Source organism: Lepisosteus platostomus, chromosome 3 (assembly GCF_059453375.1).
Source record: "Lepisosteus platostomus isolate fLepPlt1 chromosome 3, fLepPlt1.hap1, whole genome shotgun sequence".
NCBI lineage: Eukaryota > Metazoa > Chordata > Actinopteri > Semionotiformes > Lepisosteidae > Lepisosteus > Lepisosteus platostomus.
This window is the reverse complement of record NC_142613.1, coordinates 53,712,889-53,729,014: the sequence shown is the minus strand read 5'-3', so window position 1 is coordinate 53,729,014 and position 16,126 is coordinate 53,712,889. Positions and strand designations below refer to the sequence as shown.

At 46.0% G+C, this 16,126-nt stretch overlaps 1 protein-coding gene across 4 annotated transcripts in view; it reads left to right on the top strand.

The window, feature by feature from the left end:
* Positions 1–16,126, top strand: part of daam2 (dishevelled associated activator of morphogenesis 2) — a 146,575-nt gene that overhangs the window by 111,971 nt on the left and 18,478 nt on the right. For 2 of the 4 annotated variants that reach the window (XM_088626070.1, XM_088626069.1), the window contains exons 13-22: positions 1,433–1,617; positions 2,003–2,332; positions 3,533–3,640; positions 5,162–5,191; positions 8,461–8,567; positions 10,564–10,648; positions 11,068–11,174; positions 11,845–11,933; positions 14,412–14,580; positions 15,808–15,915. In XM_088626070.1, the coding sequence (XP_088482196.1) occupies positions 1,433–1,617; positions 2,003–2,332; positions 3,533–3,640; positions 5,162–5,191; positions 8,461–8,567; positions 10,564–10,648; positions 11,068–11,174; positions 11,845–11,933; positions 14,412–14,580; positions 15,808–15,915 (1,318 nt within the window). The remainder of the gene's footprint in view (positions 1–1,432; positions 1,618–2,002; positions 2,333–3,532; positions 3,641–5,161; positions 5,192–8,460; positions 8,568–10,563; positions 10,649–11,067; positions 11,175–11,844; positions 11,934–14,411; positions 14,581–15,807; positions 15,916–16,126) is intronic. The other 2 variants (XM_088626071.1, XM_088626073.1) reach the window with 2 other exon arrangements.

Genomic DNA, 16,126 nt, shown 5'->3' with positions numbered 1-16,126 from the left:
ATGTTGAGGCTAGTGTGAGTGTGGACTGGGATGTTGAGGCTAGTGTGAGGTGGACTGGGGTGTTGAGGCTAGTGTGAGTGTGTACTGGGATGTTGAGGCTAGTGTGAGTGTGGACTGGGATGTTGAGGCTAGTGTGAGGTGGACTGGGGTGTTGAGGCTAGTGTGAGTGTGTACTGGGATGTTGAGGCTAGTGTGAGTGTGTACTGGGATGTTGAGGCTAGTGTGAGTGTGTACTGGGATGTTGAGGCTAGTGTGAGTGTGTACTGGGGTGTTGAGGCTAGTGTGAGTATGTACTGGGATGTTGAGGCTAGTGTGAGTGTGGACTGGGATGTTGAGGCTAGTGTGAGGTGGACTGGGATGTTGAGGCTAGTGTGAGTGTGTACTGGGGTGTTGAGGCTAGTGTGAGTGTGGACTGGGGTGTTGAGGCTAGTGTGAATGTGGACTGGGGTGTTGAGGCTAGTGTGAGGTGGACTGGGATGTTGAGGCTAGTGTGAGTGTGGACTGGGGTGTTGAGGCTAGTGTGAGTGTGGACTGGGGTGTTGAGGCTAGTGTGAATGTGGACTGGGGTGTTGAGGCTAATGTGAGTGTGGACTGGGATGTTAAGGCTAGTGTGAGGTGGACTGGGGTGTTGAGGCTAGTGTGAGTGTGGACTGGGATGTTGAGGCTAGTGTGAGGTGGACTGGGGTGTTGAGGCTAGTGTGAGTGTGTACTGGGATGTTGAGGCTAGTGTGAGGTGGACTGGGATGTTGAGGCTAGTGTGAGTGTGGACTGGGGTGTTGAGGCTAGTGTGAGTGTGGACTGGGATGTTGAGGCTAGTGTGAGTGTGGACTGGGATGTTGAGGCTAGTGTGAATGTGGACTGGGGTGTTGAGGCTAGTGTGAGGTGGACTGGGGTGTTGAGGCTAGTGTGAGTGTGGACTGGGATGTTGAGGCTAGTGTGAATGTGGACTGGGGTGTTGAGGCTAGTGTGAGTGTGGACTGGGGTGTTGAGGCTAGTGTGAATGTGGACTGGGGTGTTGAGGCTAGTGTGAGTGTGGACTGGGGTGTTGAGGCTAGTGTGAGGTGGACTGGGGTGTTGAGGCTAGTGTGAGTGTGTACTGGGATGTTGACGCTAGTGTGAGGTGGACTGTGATGTTGAGGCTAGAATGAATGTGGACTGGGGTGTTGAGTCTAGTGTGAGTGTGGACTGGGGTGTTGAGGCTAGTGTGAATGTGGACTGGGGTGTTGAGGCTAGTGTGAGTGTGGACTGGGATGTTGAGGCTAGTGTGAGGTGGACTGGGATGTTGAGGCCAGTGTGAGGTGGACTGGGGTGTTGAGGCTAGTGTGAGGTGGACTGGGGTGTTCTCGGCCTTTTGGCTAAGATCAAGCGTACGGTAGATCAAGTGTGTAGTGGATGCTGATTCTTGCATGTGTCTCTGCTGCTTTCCCCTCAGAGCATGCAGAACTCCTGGGCCGGCTGGAGAGGAAAGAGCGGGAGTGTGAAACCAAGACGCAGGAGAAGGAGGACATGATGCGGACACTGAACAAGATGAAGGACAAGCTGCAGAGGGAGGGCGTGGAGCTGCGGGCCACCAGGGAGCAGATGCTGGACCTGTCCTCCCGCATCAACCACCTGTCGGTGAGAGGGCCTGGACACCAGGCACAGCATGGCACCTTCTGCCCGTTTATGAGTCGGGGTGTCTTTCTTCATTTGCGGACTTTGCAGTTATCCTTCTATTCATGTATTTATTTACTTAATCATTTCTCCTCTGTAGAGGCATCAGTGCCTCTTATCCCTTTGCAAGAAAACATTAAGAGTTTGTCCTGCACACAATTTAAAATGGCCTCACTACTGCATTTGAATATACTTCTAATAAATAATTAAAATATACTTTTTCACATATCGCTTCACTCACACGTTTTGTTGAGGTTTTTAGATTTCTGCTCAGCTCCTTTGTGTTGAATAACCTCTGATGATTTGTTACCTCTGACATACTCATTAACACATCTCTCTTTTTCACCAGCAGGGCGGCAGTATTCCTTTTCCCCCTCCTCCTCCCCCTGGCGACCCCTTGGCTCCTCCTCCTCCCCTGATGGGCGACTTCCCTCCTCCCCCGCCTCCCCTGCCTTTCTCCTGCCCGCCCCCGCCTCCTCCTCCCCCCCCGCCTCCAGGGGGCCCTCCCCCTCCTCCGGGAGCTCCTCCCTTCTTCTGCTCCGGGGTCCCGCTACCCCCCGGCTTCCCAGTACTACCTGCCCCCCCGGCGCTGGGCACGACCACCAGCATCCTTCACAACAAGAACATCCCCCAGCCCTCACACCCCCTCAAGTCCTTCAACTGGTCCAAGCTGAGCGAGGTGAGTTCGTCACGTGGTGGACAGAGGGATTTACTGGCATTGTGTCCAGGAAAAATCAGCCACCCTTTCAAAGAGGTCACAAGTCTTTGTGTTTCACCTGATCGGGATTGGTATAATTTACTGTAATTAAATTGATCACTTACTTTTATTTCTCACTGAGCATCAAGAAAAATATCAATATGAGTGCATGTGTTTTAAGAATATAAAGTACAGTATACTGATTTGGAATATTGATTACAATTCCTTGATGTCATTTTGATTAATTGTTAATTCGAGATCGACTATGATATGCTCGGACAGTTGCATAAGCACCTACTGTAATCACCTCATTGGGGAGGGAGCTAATTGAGGACAGGTGATGAGGCAATGTAACCTCTTGAATGTCACACCTGATAAGAACCAAGAAGAAAAAACACTTGAGGAAGATCCCCTGTTTATCAAAAGAGCAGCATCTTTGTGGCATCAGTATGCTGAAGACCAGACTGTGACTGGTGAGCTCACTGTCACTCACTGCCCGTGAGCATTTCTTTACCAGGACAGTTCGGGTAAAGCACTTTTTACGCAAGGGTGCTACAGCAGTGTCTCCCTGGGATTTGAGCCCACAACATTCCCGTCCAGAAGCCCAGCCTCTTCTCTCCCTTATTCCCAGGCACTCACAATGGGTTTGTTGACAGCCAAAGTCAGAGTTCAGAGTGAGATTCTAAAAATAAGAGAAAGAAACAAAACCCAAAGGTTACAGTCGAGGTTGTTGGGTGACATCACCTTCGCTGTGTGTAAAAGAAAAATTGGCTGTTGCCATCTGGATGAGAACCTTGCTATTGGAACCTGCAGCAGATAGTGTTTGGAGGCCGTCCAGTCCCATTGGTCAATGGCTCATCTATTCATGATCCTCTCGGTCATTTACCACTGATCCACTGTGAGGACAGCAGATCCTGGCTCATCTAAAAGACCCTAGGGACACATTTCACAGCTCCCTCTGCATTGGAGAGCTTCCACCACTTTCCTAAACTATTTTTTTCACCAAATTATCTGTGACTATAAAAAGCTAGTCATATCTTCTCAACATAACTGTATTATTTCATGTTATACAATGTGGGCAATGTGGTGGGGAAATCATAAGGAAGGGGTCCTAAGAAAAATGAGTGGAGTGGGACGCTGCCGCAGGTCCTCTGATTCCTGGCTTGTTCTTTCTCCTCTCAGAACAAGATCAGCGGTACTATCTGGCACAGGATCGACGACATGCGAGCCTTCAAGGTCCTGGATCTCAAGGACATTGAGAAGATGTTCTCAGCCTACCAGAGACAGCAGGTACTGGGGTCTGTCACTGCCTCCCTGAGACAGCAGGTCTAGGAGTCTGCCTGCACCTACTTGAGACAGGTCTAGGAGTCTTGTCTCCGCATCTCTGAGACGGCAGGTCTAAGAATCTCTCCCCACCTACCCAAGACAGCAGGTACAGGGGTCTGACTCCCCCTACCCAAGACAGCAGGTACAGGTGTCTGCAGCCGGGGACGGTGTGAGGTCATCTACAGCAGACTCTTGTTTGGAGTTGTAGAAGGAATTCACATGTACAGTAGAATGGCTTTGATAAAACTGATCGCTTGCCTCTTCTTCAGAATAAGCCTTGCAGTCCTAATTGCTTTCATTGTTTGAAGGCACATCAGCAATTTTTATAACCCTGCCCTCTGAGAGCAGTAGAAAACTGGGCCGTGATATAATTTGAGATAAACTTGAATGGAATATAACCTTTAGCCTAAAGCCTGGCTGATGGCTAGCATTAGTAGCTGTGTCTTTCTGTCGCGGCTTTCCCAGTTGCTGTCATGCTGAAGCATGGTGTAGAAACTGTAGTGCAATTGGGCTCACAGCCTCCTGACTGGCTCCCAGAATTGTATCAGCAGCAATCAAGGGACTGTTCTGTACAGGACCAGTGTTCTCCAGAGCACACATTGACAAATTTATTTTGTGTCACTAGGCTGCTGGGACTTCAGAGGATATGTTACACACAAGAAGAGGCCATTTGGCTCATTTATCTTGTTTGTTTTTTTAGTAGCTAATTGATGCAGGGATACCAACAAGCCTTTTCTTGAAAGCAGCCAGTGTATCAGCTTCACCAACATGCCTGGGTAGCTTGTTTCTCAAGCCTCCTTACCCTGACTCCCTTTCAGTTACTCTTTGGGTAGAAATATGCCTCCTCTTCTCAGTTTTAAATGTTTCTACCTGTGTCCTCACAGTTCATTCTGTCCTTGAGGATTTTGAATATGTTTCAGCTCTCCTCACTGTTTTCTCTGTTCAAGACTAAAGAGACTCAGTTCCTTCAGCCTGTCAGTGTAGGACATTGCTGGAATGTATCTGGTTGATTCCAGAGCACAGATATTTTTTTTTCTATAAAGTAGCAACCAGCTTTAATCAGCATCCTGAAATGGTATAAATGGGATGTACAAAAATACATGTAAGAGCTGCTACCCCTGCACTCTGTTGCTGTTGTTGATACTGATTCTCACTGTACAGTCAGTCCCAGAGTTAGGCATCCACAAACATGGCCTGAGTGAGGCAAGTTCAAAAAAGAAACTTGTCCATTGCATTTCAGTGCATGTCTCCCTTGCAGAGAAGAGAGAAATGATTTTATTTTGCTTTTCATGGTGAGTGGCTGGCCTCACCCGAGCTATCCCCTGTTAAAGTGCCTCCTTGTTTGCATGAGCTGGTCAGGAGGCTGGAATCAGCCTGCGTTGAGTAGATATCTGATCTCCTGCTCTCATAGTCTTGGCTGCTGAAGGTATTAATTTCTGCATGTGTTTTAATTTTGTCTTCTCTGCGCCTGCGGCTGCCGGGCAGGACGTGGTCACTAACCCCTCCTTCAAGCAGGTGAGTGAAGCGAAGTGCACTGGTCACCCCTAGGGGGCGTGCTCCTGCTGTGTATTCACCCCCAGGGGCCGTGCTACTGCTGTGTGCACAGGGCAGGGCTGTGCCATACTGGTCATGGAGGGTCAGAGAGTTTCATTCCAGTTCAGCTCCTAAAGAGCTAAATCAGATGATTACTGGTTTGATTGGCCAAATTGAACAGCTTCTCCGAGCAGTTCAAGTGCTGCTCTGTGAAAGATGCCTAGCAAACCTGCTATGAAATGCACTGGCCCTACAGAACCAGGACTGGAAAGTCCTGACTTTGAGTAGTGTGTGTGCAAACATGCATTTTAATCAACCAAAATGAATATGATGGAAATGCAGTCTGATACAGAATGACTTTAGAAATATTGAATTCATTCCAGAAGACCTCACTGATTTAATGTACAAACACCCTCTTATATCATATTTTAGAAAAGATTTTCAGATGTTTTCAACTGTGTGTGTTAACTATGACATATACAGTACATATATATGTAGTTCATTGCAGAAGTATTCAGACCCTTCCTATGGTGTCCCATTTTGTGAGCTACTAAATCGTGCACATATCCTTTTTATTTTAACATTTCAGTCAAAACCTGAATGCTCAAACTGAAGACTTCAGGGCAAGATAAGGTACAAAATATGTCAGCAAAAACTAAAGAGAGTAAACTTTATGCTGATTGCATGAGTATTCAAACCTGTTAACGCAATATTTGGTAGAAGCAGCTCTGCCAGCAATACAGCCTCAAGTCTTTTTGGGTAGATCTCTACCAGCTGTACACACTGACTTGGCATAACTCACTCCAATTCTACTGGCAGATTTGTTTAAGGTTCAAGGGAACTGCTTATGGACAACAGTTTTCAAGTCTTTCCACAGATTCTCCATAGGATTCGAGTCTGGACTGGGCCACTCAAGGACATTTAATTTCTTATCCTTAAGCCACTCCAGGGTGGATTTGGCCTTATGCTTGTTGGATTATTTTTCTGCTGAAAGGTGAATTCTTGTCCTGGTTTTATGTCTGAAGCAGGTTTCCTCTAGTATTTGCCAGTACTTTGCTCCACCTACACTATGTTCTCATCAGTCTTGACAAGCTTCCCAGTGCCTGCTGATGAGTGTCAGGACTAGAACAGACTGCTGCCACCACCATGCTTGACAGGAGGGATGTTGAATGACAGTGTTGAATGAGTGATGCACTGTGTTGTGTTTGTGTTTGTATCATACTTTGCATTCAGACCAAAAAAATCAAATTCTGTCGGATCTGCATCCAAATCTTTTACCATGTTTGTAGTGAACTGGAGGTTTTTTTCAGTTCCATACAATTCACTTTTGTGGAGTGTGCAGGATATTGTTGACTCCTGGACATTTTCTCCCATCTCAGCCACTGAACTCTGTAGCTCTTTCAAAGCCTCTGTTGGTCTCACAGTGTTGTCCCTCACCAGTTTCCTCCTGCTGCTCAGTGTGTAGAGACAGGCTGATCCAGGCTGTCTGGGTGCCTTCCACTTCTTAATGATCGACTTATACAGATGTTAAGAGTCTTCTTGATCTCCTTGATCTTTAAAAGGTTGAATCTACTTGTCTGGCTGACCTTACAGAGACAGGTGTATTTATTCTAAAATCATAAGAACTTCTTTTATTGCACACAGAAGCAGCCTGTGTGGCTCAATAATTTAATTTTCTGCACATAAATTAATTTAGAATTGCTCTGCAAAATGTTTGAATACTTATGGAGTCAGGACATTTCCATTTTGATTTAATATTTGTTAACTGCTTATTTCAGTTTTAGTTTGGAGTGTGTTGTGTAAGTGACATTATTTACTACTTCAAAATGTCATTACTGAAAGCTTTGAAGCACCAAAATGTTGAAACTGTGCAAGTGTCTGAATACTTTCATAAAGCAGTGTATCTAACAGAAAATGAAGCAGTATATGCTGTCAATTTAAATTCAATTTGTGCAAAGGCTTTTGCACAGAGCATCACAGAAGACATTTCATAAGTACTTACAATCCTTTTCAGCAGAGTACATCAGTGCATTAACCCATTTACCTTGTTATGGTCATATTGCCTGATGATTCTTCCTAGTCTGGATGACAGGTTGTGCCAATTTGAGTGCATTGCAGTTCAGTGTACAGTAGTTCATCTCAATGCTCAAGCAGTCTGGGCCTAAATGCTCATGATGCGTCTGCACTTGCTGTCTTAATCAGCTCCGCTTTGATTAGTTGTTTATTTTCCAACCTGGGCTCAGACTGCCAAGACCAGCTGCTGTAAGTAACATCAGCACCGTGCCACAGGAACAGTCAGTCAGACAAGTTAATAATGAAATGTAAGGCATTGATAGGTGCAAATGTTCCTGAGGGCAGAGAAAGTCATTGGTGTTGGTGGACCAGTAGATGGTGCTCTTCTTACTGGATCATAATTTCCAAAACCAATGACCCAGTATGGTGACTGGACATTGTGCTGGAGGAGGAAATATCCTTTGGATGAGATATTAAACCAAGAACGGACCTGACCACCTGGTCACTAGTGGTACCATGGCACTGTCTATAAGAGGAGGAGTGTTAATTCCAGTGTCTTGGATAAAATCCACTCTGGTCTTGCACAGTCACCCCCGCCACAGTCTCTAGACAGAACTCTGTACAGTTCCCTCTTAATTCACCTGCTACCATAGTTTCTCACTCCTTCCCCTGATCTGGGGTACAGTGGGGCTGTTGGCACACCATGTCTGCTGTTACCCAGGTTAGTGCTGCACTTCCGTTATGGATGAAGTGGGTCCCTTCCTACACCTAAAGCACTTTGAGAGCCCTTGAGTTGAAAAGTGCTATTAACTGCTTAATTAATGTATGAATTACTTGATTGGTTAATTGGTTCATTCTCAGTCAGGTTGTGCTTTGACAGTCTAGTGTCCACACAGTATTGCCAGTGAGTGCTGAATAGGGCAGGTGCGGTAACAAACCAGTCCCTTTATTCAGTTCCCGCACTGTGAAAAATACCTTCTGTGGTGAACAGAGTACAGCTCCAGAAAGCGTGGTGACAAAATGAGTAAGTGCATGGTGACATCATGGGAATTGTGCAGAAATGCCAGACAGGTTGGCTGGGGTAAACGTGCACAGGAGTAGATCACCACTGTAACCCTTAATTGTGTGACTGAATTCATCCTCCGATCCAGCAGATACATGAGCCCGCTGTGCCAGGATCCCGCCGCCTGGTGCAGTGGTGCTTCACTGCCCTCTGTCTTGTGTGTCACCCTCTGCAGAAGGAATCAGGCTCCATGGATGACCTCTATCTGACCACCCGTAAGGTGAAGGAGCTGTCCGTCATCGATGGCCGGCGAGCCCAGAACTGCGTCATCCTGCTGTCCAAGTGCGTACCTCTGACAGGACCCTTAGATTGTCTAAAGGCTCTAGGTATTGATGAAATATGGGCCAGGATCTAGGAAAAGGTTTTCTTGCTGGTTTTCTGTACATTAGATTGGCTCTGAGTGAACAGGGGTTCTTGCAGCTTAAGGTGTTTCCCATGTAAATTTGAAACTATCCGGTGCTCAGTGGTAAAAGACAGACAGAGCTCAGACCAAAGACAGAACTGAGAAGCTCGTATGTGAGTTAGACTTTCTAGTGTCCAGGGAAAGTCTAGGGCGAATGCTACTCCACTCCCCCCTTAGCCCTGCCGGGAGTGCAGCGTGTAGGCTTCGTGACAGGCAGCTCTGGGGTCAGCCACTCCACCAGCAGGGTGTCCCCATTAAAAAGAACTCATTTTTCTTTCTATCTGAAATCCCCACTACTTTTAGCATGGCCAGCCTATTAAGATTATTATTAAGATCTTACCTCTTATCTTAAACAGAGCACTGTGGTGTTCTTCAACGTAACATAAGAAAATTAAAGGAGAAATAAAGGGCTTTATAAAATGATTAAAAAAATAACAGGATTCGGCTGAGGTGCACATGTTTTAAAATATATTGAAAAGATTGATAGAACAATAATTAGTCTGTGATTACTGGCCAGTGTTGGTAGGATAAGCTGAAATGTAAAGGAAGTTATTTTGTCCCAGGGCATTTTAATGACCCTAGTTACAGTAGCAACACTGAAACACTGTGGATTTGCATGGGTATAGATGGGTTTAACGCAGGGCACTGTTTACAGTCAGTAGTGAAACAAGATCACAGGATTATAATTGGAAACTGAAAGGGAATTAATTTTGGATAGAGAAGAGGAAACTCTTTGAATTTTTATTCAAAGAGTGGTGGGTGTTTGGAACAGGCTTCTCAGCCAGGTAGTTGAGGCCCAAACACTGGGCACAATTAGGAAACATCTGGATGAAGTTTAAGATTTAGTCAGCTACTAAACTACAGTACTAATTGAGCTAGATGGGCCAAATATCTATTTAGTTTTAAGATGAGTAATGTGTATTACTGAAGTGCCAAGGTTAATAAAACAGTCTCTAGCAGGTGTCAATACAGAAGTTGCACAGATGTTGTTTGGCTGTCAAGGGTGAAGAAAATGTGCTTTTAAACACTGCTCTCTGAGTGCTACTTGACTATGGGGTGACTGACCCTGTGTTGAGGTCAGTGGCCAATCAATGAAGCTGTGCCATGAACCGAAGGATGTATTGATTAGAATACCATGAATTGGAATTGATCAGCACCCCAGTCGATGATGGATATGTCAGTATGTTCTCTGCTGCAGCCTCAGGCTAGCTGACTCACTGACTCAATAAGGACAGCTTTCCAGAATACCCAAAAACCCTATTACCAGAGGCTGGAACAAATACGGATACTGCACTGAAAAGGGTACTTTAATTTAATCACAGTAAAGGATTTCCAAGCCCACAATGCACATGGCAGAAAATTTGGGCCAGGTGACATGGTTTAAAAGCCTTGTTTCTGTACATACAGTAGTTACAGTACGAGGCACCCTGAAAGAATTAGGCACTCTGTGTGCTGCAATGAGGCGTCCAGCAGCTGTACACTAAATCAGGAGACCAGGACATGTGAGCTCTGTGTCCAGGTCTGACACTGGATGGAAAGATACACTGCGTCTTGCCCTAAAAAAGGACACTGTACAGTATTTTTAATGTAGTGCGTTATTGAAGAAAAAAAAATTTCTTTTATCAAATACAATTACAGATTTAAGGCTGTTTGTCCTTTTTAAACATAGAGTAGCCTTGAAGTAAAGGAACTCCAAGAAAACTGTAACATTTGTCCTCCTTCTGTTCTGGGAATGGCATCACATTCCTTCACTTTCTGGTTCTGTGATGATGAATGATGCAGTCCAGCCCACACTGCCACAAGGTGTTAACTGAGACAGTCGGAGTCCTGGCACTTGTTTGGCTAATGTTGTCCTGCTCTGGGCTGTCCCTGCAGACTGAAGATGACCAATGATGAGATCAAACGAGCGATCTTGGAAATGGATGAGCAGGAGGAGCTGGCCAAGGATATGCTGGAACAGGTACTGAATAGGCTCAAAGACGATCCAAACCAGCACAGCCAAGCGCAGTGTGAAGAGACAAGAACATACCCTTTTATATCCTTATGTTCGTTGAATGACTCCTCTCGATTATAACCTTTCTTATGTTCATGTGAATGGTCTTCTCTTGATTGATTCCTATCAGTGTTCATATGGACAGGCCTTCTTTTGATTGGTTCCTTTGTTATGTAAGTGGCTGCTCATCTTTGTGTGTCATGTGGAGTCTGACACAGACGATCATGCAGAAGCCTATAGTTTGCAATGTGCTGAGAACCAGGTAAAAGGTGGACGATCCCACTAGCCTGGGGAAGCTTGGCATCTGTACATTTGTACTACGGTCTGTACTTACAATGCCTGACTCCCCGGCCTGTGACGATAACTCCCTTGTGTCTGCCCGGCAGCTGTTGAAGTTCATCCCTGAAAAGAGTGACATCGACCTGCTGGAGGAGCACAAGCACGAGATCGAGCGTATGGCCCGCGCTGACCGCTTCCTGTACGAGATGAGCAGGTACGCTGGGGAGTGGGGAGTGGGGGTGGGGGGGGACAGGAGAGTCTCAGGGAGAGAAGGCTTATCAGAAGGCTTGGAGACTCAGTGAGGGTTGGAGAACGCGAGAAGCTGCACAGCTGTTGTGCCAGACATCCCAGGAAAATCAGAGCAAGAATGTGTCCTTTCTGTGGTTTTCACCTGACGAAAGACAAGAAATTCAACAGCTTTAAGAAAAAAAGAAAACTGTATTTTTGATTCCGAAAAACTGTATCTGGGCGGAACTTTAAAGATCGTGGGAGGATTGCTGGGAAATTAGGAAACACTAGAATAACCACAGATTTTCTTCTAAGTACTTGTGCATGGGATGTCCCCACAGAATTGATTGTTAGAAATTAGGAGATAATACATTAAGTGATTTGATTACATCTTTATCATTTATCTACCAGTGCCTTGTCGTTTCCTGCAGTGCAGCAAGCTTGGTGCTGCTTGAGGGAGCTCCTCTTTTGCCCACACTCCTGTCAGATTGCTCTTCTAGAATTTCAAATGAGTATTTCTCCAGATTTCTGACTGGGCTGGGGAAAATTCACTAAGAAAGCAGAACAGGACACAGAATGGTGTGAAATACTGTAGCTCCTTTACCTGTTGGCTCCACTGACTGTCTCACAATCCTCTCCTCTCACTTTTCCAATAGGATTGACCATTACCAGCAGAGACTACAAGCCCTCTTCTTTAAGAAGAAGTTCGCTGAGCGCCTGGCAGAAGCCAAGCCCAAAGTGGAAGGTAGGATTCTAACCCTCCACATTCTGTAACGGCGATGAAGAATCAGGAATATTTATAAAGACTGAATTTCTTAGGAACGTATTATTAAAACACATTCTCTCTTTCATGACTTTTTTCTCCAGTCGTTGTATCATACTTTTGTTTTCCTGTCCTAGATATACTGTAAAGTTGTATCTTAGTTTTTAGGGCTCATTTCAGTGAATTATGATGTAGGTAAAACCATCATATTGTTTGAAGAAGTCGATACCCTGGCTTCATTCAAGAAACATCTGGATCCTCTAAACTCGACAGAAGGTACTTCTTTACACAAAGAGTTGTGGTAGTATGGAACAAGGCACTGACCTATGTTTTTAAAGCTGATTTTGTGACACATTTTTGAGAAATGGCTGAATAAGATCCTTGGCTCAGTTACAGTACCTACTACTGTAACTAGGAAATGGGCTAATGGGTCTGAATGGTTTATTCTCATCTGTAACCTTTCTTGTGTCCTCATATTTTATATAAAACAAAGTGCAGTTATGAGGAGGAGGGAGGCAAAAAGACAAGCAATTAAACTAGCATTGCAACGGGTTAATGCGAATCTGCACGAAATCTCTACACATCAGAGTAAGAAGTGGCCTGAGAAAAAAAGGCTGGAATTAATGCTTCTGTTGGAATGCCTCACATGCAGCTTGGATTTCCTTTGTGTGTGTGTGTATGATATCACCCTTTCTGAAAACTCCAGCAAAAATTAAGAATGGGGTTACCAGGGAAGCTGTTTTGGAAAGCTGGCAAATGTTAAGAGGCGGGAAAGTTTCTTTTCTTCTTAAACAGTGCTGAGCAGATCTGAGGCCCGGGACCTGATCCAAGAGCTGGGCATTAGCAGGGCGCGGGGGGGACAGGGGGAGGTAGGGCGTGGGCATTCTCCGGTCATGGAAGAAACACAAGCGGCCTGCTGTTTTCCAACCTACCAGAGCGAGGAACAAGGACAGCTCTGGAGCGGAGCACTCTGAGGACTCTTTCACGCTTTGAAGGGGACTGGATGGAACGGGACATCAATTCACCTTTCACCGTGAAATGAGAGCTGGCTGGCAACAGGCTTTCCTAAGCTGGCCTGTCTTCGGCTGCGTTGGCGAAGGCGACAGAAGCCCAGGGGCCTGTCGTCACTAAGGGCCCCCGTCATCCTCCACGGATTTTGGCAGTAGGTTGTTAACAAGCAGGAGCCTGGGGGTTTATTCCTTCTAAGGCCGCAAGTAAAATGAGCCTCAGCCTTCAGCCCCAGTGGATGTTTTTTCACATTACAAAAAACGCCCACGCAGTCTGGCAGGATCTTCCTGGTTCAGGCCCAGGTTCGAACGGGAGCCTCAGCTATAAGACCCCTTTCCTGCATCAGAAATGGCTGACACTCGAGATACAATTATCAGGCTTACCGCTGGCACCAGAATAAGGGTCTTCACTGCAGAAAAAGCTGCCAGAAGTCCGCTCCACCGTCCACAACAACGTTCTTTTTTTTGCCTATTGTTCTGGGAGACCATCAAGCTAATCTTCCTTCTGGGAAGCAGCACCCCTCTGGAGTGGCGCAGAACAAGGACACACCGCTGTTGTCTGCTCTCCCTCGCTCCCACTGTAATCAGACCACTTGCCTCAAAAATGTGAAGCATGATGAGAAACGCAGCGCAAATCTAAAAAGCAGTAACTAGAATGAGGGTTCAGGCCCCGTTCGCGACACTGCGTCTGCAGACACACCGGCGTGTTCACATTTCACCCTGGCAAAGGCATTTCCTTGAAAAAAGACTTGAGCTTTGTTTAGTTTCCAGCGATTTTTTTATTAACTAAGGAGGGGAAGGGGGAACAAATCTGACGTCGTGAAATGATATAATGGGTGCTTTGTTTTTGTTTTTGTTTCCCCTGAAGATTATCAGAAGATGATTTCCAGTGAGGCCTGATACTTTGCAAATGAATTCACTTTAAGATGACAGGGAGCCAGGTGACTGAGTGGCACAGTGATTAGCATTGCTGCTTCGCAACACTGGAACCCTGGGCTCAGTTCTTGGGGTGCTATCTGTGTGAAGTTTGTGTGTTCTCCCTGTGTTTGTGTGGTTTTCCACAAGGTGCTCCAGTGTCCTCCCAAAGACATACAGGGCACAAGAGGGATCAGAGTGGCAGAGAATTAACACTGAGAAAGACCACAGAACCACAAGAAAGGAGGCATTTCTTTACATAAAGGGTGGTGGGAGTAGAACCAGATGCACAGCCATGTTGTTGAAGCTGATACCATGGCTTCCTTTAGGAAACAGCTGCATGAGATCCTAGGATCAATTGCTGGCTACAGAAGCCGCCAAACAGGCTAGATCGGCTGAATGGCCTGCTCTCATCTGTGACCTGTGTTGTATGCCGTATTCACAATACAATGTAAAAAGATGTTACTGAGTGTCCTCTTGGCGGTGTGGTCGTCCATCTGTGGATAAGTGTCTTGGTCTCTGTCGGTCTGTCCTGCAGCGATCCTGTCAGCCTCCCGGGAGGTCATGCACAGTAAGAGACTGACGCAGGTGCTGGAAGTGGTGCTGGCCTTTGGGAACTTCATGAATAAGGGCCAGAGGGGGAATGCCTACGGCTTCAAGATCTCCAGCCTCAACAAGATTGCTGACACCAAGTCGAGCATAGACAGGTCAGCCTCTGGGAGCTGGGAATACAATTTGAGGAGAACTATTGGAAACAGGAAATTCCTACTTGGGGGGGGTGGGGAGAACATGCAGGGCAGCAGAATGGCCACTTACTGTATGTAAGAATTGTAGGAGTGTTTCCTGTTACAGAACTTACTAGACATGATATAATTAGCACAATTGATTGGTGGAGAGAAACACCTGAACATTACAGGTTTCTGTTGCCTAACAAAGCAACAACAGAGCACTGAGGCACAATGAGGACAGTGTAGGTATGTGACTTATTTAATTTTTTAATGACAACCAACAATTAATTCATAGAAAAATCCCGAGATCCCAGAAGAAGAGACTTTGCTCATAAATGTGGTATAAAAAACGAACGCAGAGTAAAGTACAACGTATTTGTGGTGAAAGCACCCTGGTGTACCCAGAGGTTTTGGTGAGCTGAGTACTGCGCAGCGGGGCAGCAGAAGCAGAAGGGTACACAGCAGTAACGTGAAGCACGCTGAGCCTGTGTCAGGGGCTATGAAAAACTGCTGCTGCTCTGGAAGACAGTCAAGGGGAGCTGTGAAAGGAGGCAGCAGAAGCAGCAGAGCACATGTCTTCACACACAGTTGTGGCTGCTCACACTCAGCTCACTGCTGATCTGTCATGCTGTCAGGGAGGGGCTGCTTTTCAGATCCACTAACCCTACAGCAGTGGAACGGGAAAACTGTTTTTCAGATTTCACATCCTTGTTCTTGGGGTAACGTTTAAAACAGATTGTTTGAATTTTGTTGCTGGGTGGCCATCAAACGAAGAACACTGATCGTTTTAGATTACATTACATAAGTGGATGATGCTCAAATTGAAAGGATTGAACTGGAAAAAAACTCAGGGCGGGACAGTAGTGTGGCTTGGTATTAGTATCGGCACCTGGATCCAGGGTTCTGTCTATGTAGAGTCTGCATGTTCTCTTACTTTATATGTGCATAAGTTTTCACCATGTTTTCTCCCACCATCCATCTGGTGTCCCCTCTGGGGCGTAGTCTCAGCATGTGCCCTGTTTCGAACATCAGCTCTGTTTTGCTACTACACTTGCCACGAACTCCTGGCTTTCTGATGTGGATGGATTGTAAGGGTGTTTTTTAAAACTTGCACAGCGCTTGTCTGTGCTCTTCGTTCTGTAACTTTGGTGTGAGGAGAGGACAGCTCCCCTGTGTGCCCTCCAACAGTGTGAGTGTCTCCTTCAGGAATATCACCATGTTGCACTACCTGATTATGATCTTTGAGAAGAACTACCCTGATATCCTCCACATCCCCGAGGACCTGAATAGCATCCCAGAGGCAGCCAAAGTCAAGTGAGTACCCCTTGACACGGGCAGGCTGGGTTCCTCTAGAATTCCAGTCGGGACAGTGCGTTGATGTTGTTTGCTGAACACTCCTTGTCAGGGGCAGAACATGAGCAAATCCCACTACTTCTTTTCATCTTCCTTTAAATGATATCACCAGGGAAGAAACCCTTTTTATCAAAACATCATGAAAGCCAATGAAAAAAAAATATATTACACA